This window comes from Mus caroli, chromosome 4, assembly GCF_900094665.2.
Source record: "Mus caroli chromosome 4, CAROLI_EIJ_v1.1, whole genome shotgun sequence".
In the NCBI taxonomy this organism is placed as follows: Eukaryota; Metazoa; Chordata; class Mammalia; order Rodentia; family Muridae; genus Mus; species Mus caroli.
The window spans coordinates 107,044,108-107,052,998 of NC_034573.1; the positions used below are offsets into that span (position 1 = coordinate 107,044,108).

General features: G+C 39.4%; 1 protein-coding gene across 1 annotated transcript in view; it reads right to left on the minus strand.

Annotated features, from left to right (window-relative positions):
- Nasp (nuclear autoantigenic sperm protein) overlaps positions 1 to 5,421 on the minus strand; it is a 12,904-nt gene extending 7,483 nt beyond the window's left edge. Inside the window, exons 1-3 of the mRNA XM_029476356.1 lie at positions 5,338 to 5,421; positions 2,786 to 2,895; positions 1,216 to 2,187 (exon numbers count right to left, since the gene is read on the minus strand). Of these exons, the coding sequence (XP_029332216.1) occupies positions 1,216 to 2,187; positions 2,786 to 2,894 (1,081 nt within the window). The 5' untranslated portion in view covers position 2,895; positions 5,338 to 5,421. The remainder of the gene's footprint in view (positions 1 to 1,215; positions 2,188 to 2,785; positions 2,896 to 5,337) is intronic.
- Positions 5,422 to 8,891: the final 3,470 nt, after the last annotated feature.

Consider the following 8,891-nt stretch of genomic DNA (forward strand, 5'->3'; position numbering starts at 1 on the left):
AGAAACCCTGTCTCGAAAAACCAAAAAAAGATGTGGATTAGCATTTATCCAGTATAATGGAACCAACCATAGAAAGTGGCTGCACCATAAAGCCCGACTCACCCATCTCTATTAGGTGTGATGAAGTCTCTCTCCAGACCATATTTATAAAATCTCACAAAATTTTACTAGCCAAAGAACACTGAAATAGTTCTTGGCTAACACATATGAAATGAAGCCCTGTGTTCAATCCTCAGCACTTCAAAAAAACAAAAACCTGAGGAATTCAATTCTACGCTTTCTAGTAAAGAACTCCTGAAGCTCAAGAAGTCCAACAGTGCTACCAGTTAGCAAGTTCACATCTGACTATGTCTCTGCTGGCTGAAGTGCAGGGACCTGCACACAGGCAAATGCATACCAGAATGGTCAAGTAATAAAGATGGGTCACTGAAAATCCATAACTTAAGACAACCCGTAAAATAGTTCATCAATTATGCAGAAAATTATTAATCGAAATGTACCTGTAATTATTAATACCAATGTTAGAATAAACTTAATACAGTAGAATCCCCAACTGAGCACAACTCAAGTCAGACGTGCCAATTAGTTAGAGGCTTAAAAATATTGATAAAATTGAATCTGAATTAAGCCAGTAACACTATAGTTGATTAGCAGCCAAAGCAAGCATTAAATGAAGAAGGAAAGCAACAAAAGGGATGGCTAAGTACTTTGCAAGCTCTCTTGTCCCTGAGGAGGGCTACTAAAATTAGTGTGAATAATCCGCTAAACATTTCTATGAACTAAAATTGATAAGGGCACCAGAAAGGGCACTGACTTAACTTAAATGGCAATGCCTGCTTAAGTGTACCAATTCAGTGGATTCTACTGCTCTGTTCTACTTCCTACAACAAAGGAGAAACCATGTGAACAGTAAACTTAAAAATCCAAAGGCATGCAAGTGAACATCCATTCAGCATTCTCTGCCAGCCTAGCCTACTATGTCCCTATCTATCCCACAACCCATTTCTAATCCACCCTTCATATCATTTCATTGGCTAGCATGATGGCATAACAAGTTAATGACTGCTAGCCAAGTTTCAGAAATCAGACGACCTACTTTGTAGTTTCTAAAGGCAGACTGAAAATCCTGAATGGAAGGCTGACTTTTACCAATGATTAGTGCATCAAATCTAGAAATGTACTCCACCCACTGCAGCTCTATCATATCCCGGTTACCTTCACCCTCTTTCATCTGTTCGTCTCTCTCTTGTGTCTCTTCATTAGCAGCTATCTTAAATTTGTCTTCAGGTGCTTTCTCCGTGGCCCTCTGGGCTACCTTGGTCTCAACCCCATCTCCAGCTGCCTCAGACTCTTCTACAGGTAGCATAGTTTCCTCCTGTTCAGGAACCAGCTCTGCCTTGACCTCCTCTACACTTGAGCCATCTTTAGTTTCTGTCAGTCTTTCTGCAGAAGTCTGTGGTTCACTAGGAGTCTGATCTCCTGCAGTTGATTGGCCAACAACTGGACCATTGTTGGGAATAACTGTAATTTCCTGCCCTGGCTTCTCAGAGACTTCAGCTCCAGCCTCTGCAGCCACTACTGGTGATGCTTCAACATCTTGCCCTGACAGTTCCATAAGAACAGCCTTACCTAGTTCACTCTCAGAGGTAGCTACCTGATCTTTTGGCTCCTCTCCACCCACATCCGCTGACTTGACTTCAGGGTCTATTTCAGCTTCTATTTCTACCACCTTCATTAAAGTGCCCTGCTTTTCTGCAGCCCCGATAGGCTGGTCTTCTGAAGTTTCTTTTGGCTTTTTCTCTATGCTTATTTCCTCTCCCTCCTCCACTGTTTGTCTGAATTCTTTATTTTGAACATAAGCTCCTGAAATTGATTTTCCTTTCTCAGTACACAATGATTCCTGTTCTGTCTTCCCAGAAGTGACCTCATCTTCATTCAGTCCTGGTATTGCTGCTTCTTTTGCCTCTTCAGAGGATTCATTTAACTGCTTTGAAGTCGGTTCAACTGTTTCCTGGAGCTTCTCTTCAGGCTCACTTATATCCATGTCTTCTCTTCCACCCTTCTCCACTTCACTTTCCTGTTCTTTATCAGTTTCAGGCTTTGTCAGAGACTTGCCTTCTGCTTTTTTGGCTTCTTTTTCTCCCATGGCGTCATAAACCTGTTCTCTCAACTCTTCCCTTGCTTCCTCTACATGGTTAAAGAACATGAAGCATAAACATGTCTCCGAGTTTAATGATAAAAGCATAAATTGAAAGTAGAAATACATTCCCTTTAAGCCTAAGTTTTATCAGATGCCCCCATGAGAAAAGCAAAGGGAGAAAGGGAGAATCCAAGCTAGCAAAGCAACATACTGCAAAAGAAATGAGTAATCTGATACCAGTCAGAACAGATGTCAAACTTCAATCCCTCTCTTAAACAACATACTTATTTGATTTCTAACAGCCAAACTTAGAAAATATTTACTCTTCTAAGATATACAAAACAGAAGTCCTCCAAGGACTCCTAATTAATAACTGAGTATGGAAGGTTTTTTTAAAAATATTCATCAGAAAAATATTTGATGTTCTCTTAATATTTAATGCCAATTTAAAAGAATTTATCTATTTGATACATTTAGTTATTCTCTTAAAAGCTCACTACCACTTTAGTAATGGCCTACACTTACTGCATCAGCCCAAGCACCTTTGGAGAGACCAACCACCACGAGGAGAACCCTATTCCTCTAACTTATTTAAAGAAGTATCAGTCGTCGCAACTCTTGACTGTAACATGCAACTCTACATACCATCTACATTATCATTATTTTCTACCAAAGATTCATCTTCTGTTTTTTCTCCTTCTTCCTCTTCTACATGCACTCCTTCTAAGGCATTTCCCAACACTCCATTCTCCATTCTATAAGAAGAAAAAGCACAAAAGTATAACTAGTTCCTAGCAATGTATTTTATGATTGGGGGGAAAAAAGCAGAAAAAGAAATCAAGTAAAAAGAATACAAAAATATATATTCAAAACAGAAGTTGCCGGGCGTGGTGGCGCACACCTTTAATCCTAGCACTCAGGAGGCAGAGGCAGGCGGATTTCTAAGTTCGAGGCCAGCCTGGTCTACAAAGTGAGTTCCAGGACAGCCAGGGCTGCACAGAGAAACCCTGTCTCAAAAAACCAAAAACTAAAAAAAAAAAAAAAAAAAAAAAAAAAAAAAAAAAAACAGAAGTTCTACAAGTTCCAGGCCAACCAGGTCCACACAGCAAGACCTAGTCTTTAAAAATAAGGAGTGCGGGGAGGGAGAGGCAGTGCCCAAGCAATGGCTCAGTGGCTAACAGCACTTTCCTCTCAAGAGGACCTGATTTCAGTTGCTACCATCCATATTAGCTTACAAATGTCTCTACTCAGACTATGAGATCTGAGAATTCTGGCCCTGGGAAGTACTTTGCATTTATAATTAATTATAATTTAATTTTTTTTAAGACAGTACCTTTGTGTAGCCCTGGCTGTCATGGAACTAGCTGTGCATACCAAGCTAGCCTCAAACTCAAGATATTGGCCTGTCTTTCCCTTCCAAGTGCTGTGATACCACTGACTGGCTGAAATAAGAAAAATCTTAAAGAAAAAACAACAGGAATAGTAACAAAACCACTAGGTCCAGTCTTGTGTCACATGCCTTTAATCTCAACTCAGGAATAAGAATCAGGCCGTTCTCTGTGAGTCCAAGACCAGGCTAATCTACATAGTAAGACCTGTAGTGGTCTGAATGAGAATTGCTCAGGTTAGAATGCTTGATCCCTAGCTAGTGGAACTATTTGGAAAGGACTTGTTGGAAGGAGTGTCACTTGGGGGTGGGGACTGATATTTCAAAATTCTAAGCCATTCCAACAATGGTTACTACTCTGGTGGCATGCCTACCAGCCATGCACCATGCTCCCTTCCAAGACAGTCATGAAATCGGTAAGCCTCCAATAAGCTCATCTCTATAACTTACTTTCATCAACTAAGACATTCCCATATCAAAACAAACAACAAAAAAACAAAAAACAAAAACAAAAAAACAAAACCAACTACATGCTAAAGGAAGACAACCAATGATCAAAACCTTAAGAATAATGAATGCCCAGCTGTAAATGGAACTTCTGTATCACCTCTTCCATGGTTCAGAGAACTTCAAGAGGAGGCACAGAGGATGAATGAGGAAGGGTGGGGACATAACTTCAAATATGACAAGACATGAGCACTTTCTGATCAATAGCAACTGTGCTTAAGCCTATATCACCACGGGACTGGCTATTTGTTATAAACAATTAAAATACACTAAAGAAACCATTTAAAACTCTAAGAAATACTAATGTGATAAGATCCTAAGAGAAAGTGGACTCTCACCTGAAAAGTACAAACAGTGATTTTCATCTAGAGAATAAAACATCTTATCCTTTTCATTCTGTAGCAGGGATACACTATTTTCTAAACTATGTTAAACTAAAAACTACTCCAATTTCCCTTAATTGGTCAGTGACATTCTGTGAACTTAATGTTAGTACTAACTCATTTAGTACTAGTGCATTAAGTGTTCTGAATATTCACAAAATTAGGAAACGTAACAAAACTGTGTAAAGACTGATCACTTATTATTTTGTATATCCTCAAATTAGCTTTATTTTTTATATAATAGTTTCACACTAATTGGATATTAATTATTAACATAATTAGTAAATTAATAAACATTATATAATAGATTTGTTGAGCAGTTTCCAACAATGTTAATAGTAAGTATTTGTAATTGGAGAGAAAGAAAGAGGTCTCCTGCAGGCAGTGGTGGCGGACGCCTTTAATCCCAGCACTTGGGAGGCAGAGGCAGGTGGATTTCTGAGTTCGAGGCCAATCTGGTCTACAGAGTGAGTTCCAGGACAGCCAGGACTACACAGAGAAACACTGTCTTGGGGGAAAAAGAAAAAAAGAAAAAAAAAAGTCTCCTTTTGAGTTAAGCTATAAAACTTGAACATAGTCCTTCTGCTTCAGCTTCCACAGATCGTGGGAAATTCAGGAATATGGAACCCTAACAAGCAAATTTACTAGATACTTTCATGTGTTACTTATTCAAATTCTACTCCATACAGTCCTTGTTCAATAACTGTTTTGAGCTTGCTCAGTGTGTCTTAATGTTCTTATGTCTCTATTAAACACTGAACAACCATTGACTTATTAAAATACATCTACTAATTCAAATCCTCAAAACATAAATTCATTCTTTGCATAAACAATTTTAGCCAACAAGGAAGTTTCAAATTTAAAGAAACCAAAGTGTTATAAAATATTCTATTCATAAAACGAGACTTCCCAAGACATACCTGGCTAACTCCAGAAGTGACTTCCCATAAAAAAAGAAGGCTTCTCCACACTCATTAGCCGTTTCTCCATACTTCTTACCTCTACAAAGAAAGTAAATACCTAGTCTTAACATTTTTAATTGCTAGTTAACAACACATTAAGTTAATGTTACATGTTCTAAATCTATTTATAGTGTATATTTTAAGTGCCACCAACTAAGTTTTTTATAAGAGATAGTCTTCCTGCCACTTTATAAATACCATGTGGACCACAACAGTTAGAATATTTTTGGGTGGAACTTCCGTGATGAAAATGAACCATGTGGCACAAGCTTTTGATCCCAGCACTTGGGAGGCAGAGGCAGGAGGATTTCTGAGTTTGAGGCCAGCCTGGTCCACAGAGTGAGTTCCAAGACAGCCAGGGCTACACAGAGAAGCCCTGTTTCGAGAAACCAAAAAGAAAGAAAGAGAGAAGAGAGACAGAGAGAGGGAGAGAGACAGACAGAGAGAGAGAGAGAGAGAGAGAGAGAGAGAGAACGAGAACATCATGGATGGGCATTGTGAAACAAAAAGTATTGTTTCTGATTGTGTTTTTAATTTATTTTTGTTTTTCATTCATCGGTGTTTTACCTGCATGTATGTCTATGTGAGGGTGCCCTAAGCCCTAAAACTGAGGATACAAACAGCTATGAGCTGCTATGTGGGTACTGAGAATTGAACCTTGGATACTCTGGAAGAAGTCAGCACTCTTTTTTTTTTTTTTTTTTTATTTATTTATTTATTTATTATATGTAAGTACAGACACTCAGAAGAGGGAGTCAGATCTTGTTACAGATGGTTGTGAGCCACCATGTGGTTGCTGGGATTTGAACTCCGGACCTTCGGAAGAGCAGTCAGGTGCTCTTACCCACTGAGCCATCTCACCAGCCCCAGAAGTCAGCACTCTTAACCGCTACACATTACACCATCTCTCCAGTCCCCAAAGACCAGCAATAATGAAACTGAACTACTTAAACCAAAACCACTTTTTAATGCCTAACGAGCAATACACTATTAGACAAATTGTTCTATCTCAGTACCTTAAACTCTTTTTGTAAAATGCAACTGTATTAAATGCTCAGAGCTATTTTGCTAAAATGGTTGCACAGCATGGTGGTATGCAAGGTTTAATCCCAACAGACAGACAGACTAATCTCTTGAGTTCTAGGCCAGCCTAGTCTAAGGAAGGAGTTGCAGGACAGAGAAACCCTGTCTGAAAGACAAAAAAAAAAAAAAAATCAAAACAAAACAAACAAAAAACTAAAAAGTTGGCTGGGAAAGCTGGGCATACACCTTTAATTTTAGCACTTTGGAGACAAGAGGCCAATGATCTCTTGAGTTGGAAACCAGCATGGTCTCCAGAGTTCCAGGGTGGCTAGCGATAAACAGAGAAAACTCTTGTCCCCAAAGGAAAATAAAACAAACAGACAAAAGATGATTGGTTAAAAGCACTTTTGCCTGGCACCCACCTGGTTAACAACCATAATGCCAATTCCAAATCTTCTTCTAGCCTCTTCCTGAAGGCACCAAGCAAGTACAAATAAATATATACTCATACGCTTAAGGCTGGAGAAATAGTTCTGTAGTTAAAAGCAAGTACTGCAAACTCCAGGTCTAAAGAATCCAAAACCCTCTTTGAGCCTCTAAATTAATGGGCATGAATAAAACAACAAAAACCAAGAAACAAATATGTCAGCTTCTATGGAATCCAAAGACTAGCATAAGTCATAGAAAATTAAACCAACTAATGTTTTAAGACTATGAGACAAGGGGACTAGAGAGATGGCTTATCAGTTAAGAACACTGGATGCTCTCCCAGAGTACCAGGGTTCAATTCCCAGCACACTCATGGAAGCTCAACTATCTAACTCCATTTCCAGGAGATATGAAACCTTCACGTAGACAAATATGGAAGTAAAACACTAATGGTCAGCCAGGCATGGTGGCGCACACCTTTAATCTCAGCACTTGGAAGGCTGAGTTCGAGGCCAGCCTGGTCTACAGTGTGAGTTCCAGGACAGCCAGGGAGATACAGAGAAACCCTGAAACCAAAAACAAAAAAAACAAACAAACCACTAATGGTCATGGGGAAAAAAAAACTAATAATTAAAAAAGAAGAAGAGCTGGGCAGTGGTGGCACACTTCAATCCCAGCACTCGGGAGGCAGAGGCAGGTGGATTTCTGAGTTCAGAGGCCAGCCTGGTCTACAAAGTGAGTTCTAGGATAGCCAGGGCGACACAGAGAAACCCTGTCTCGAAAAACCAAGAGTTGAGTATGAGACAAACTAAGCAAAATTATTGTATTAAAGGTTATGTTTGAGTATAGTCAATTCCATTAGATCAGTTTATCTTTTTTGTTTTTCCAAACAGGGTTTATCTGTGTAGCCCTGGCTGTCCTCGATCTCAGAAATCCTCCTGTTTCTGCTTCCCAAGTGCTGGGGTTAAAGGCGTACACCACCACTGCCCGGATAGAACATTTCCCCCCTTCCCCCAGGCAATGAGAATATAAATCAGTAGAGCTCTTGCCAGAATGTGTGAAGTCTTGAGTTTTTAAGCCAATACTGAAGGATTCCAATATATCCTTTCTGGCAGGATAGTGAAAACATTGATCTTTCCAAAATTCTAGAAAATAAAGTAAAAGTGTTTACTTTCACCTACAGGTCAGCTTACAAGCACTTGTAACTCATGTTCCAGGTGATCTGATGCCCTCCTTCTAGCCTTGCTGACACCAGGCATGTACATGTCCAGACACATGCACACAAAACACCCATTCGTATGAACAAAAAATATATATTTTTTATTTATTATATATAATAAATATTTATATATTTATTATATATATATATTTTATAAACCCATTCATTTTTTTCCCGAAAACTTTCCAATACTTAACAGTTTACACTAATTAGTTTTTGAAAACTTGACACAAACTGGAGTTATCTGGGAAGAAGAATCTCAACTGAGACAAAGTGGAGACAACCTACACCGTCTATATGGGAAGGCCTTCAGTCCATTGTAGGCAGTACCACCTCTGAGCAGGTGGTCATGATAGTATAAGAAAGCAGGGGGCGCAAGACATTGAGAACAAGCTAGTAAGCAGTGTTCCTGCCCTGAATTCCCTCAATGATGGGAGTATGATCGGGACATGTAAGCCAAATAAACCCTTAATACTTAATCCAAGTTGGTTTAAGGGCATGATGCTATCACAGCAATAGTTGGTTTAAGGGCATGATGCTATCACAGCAATACAAGGGAATAAGACACCAGCACAGTACTAAATACCTCAGCCCAAAATTCATGAGTCCAGACAGAACAGAACAAAGGCAGGCCCAATGATTGTTGCAAACATCCAAGAATAACATTGTTCTACATGCTGAAAGAAGGAATCGGGCACAGGGCTGGAGATGGCTCAGCGGTTAAAAGCACAGAATGCTCTTCTGAAGGTCCTGAGTTCAAATCCCAGCAACCACATGTTGGCTCACAACCATCCGTAATGAGATCTAATGCCCTCTTCTGGAGTGTCTGAAAACAGCTACA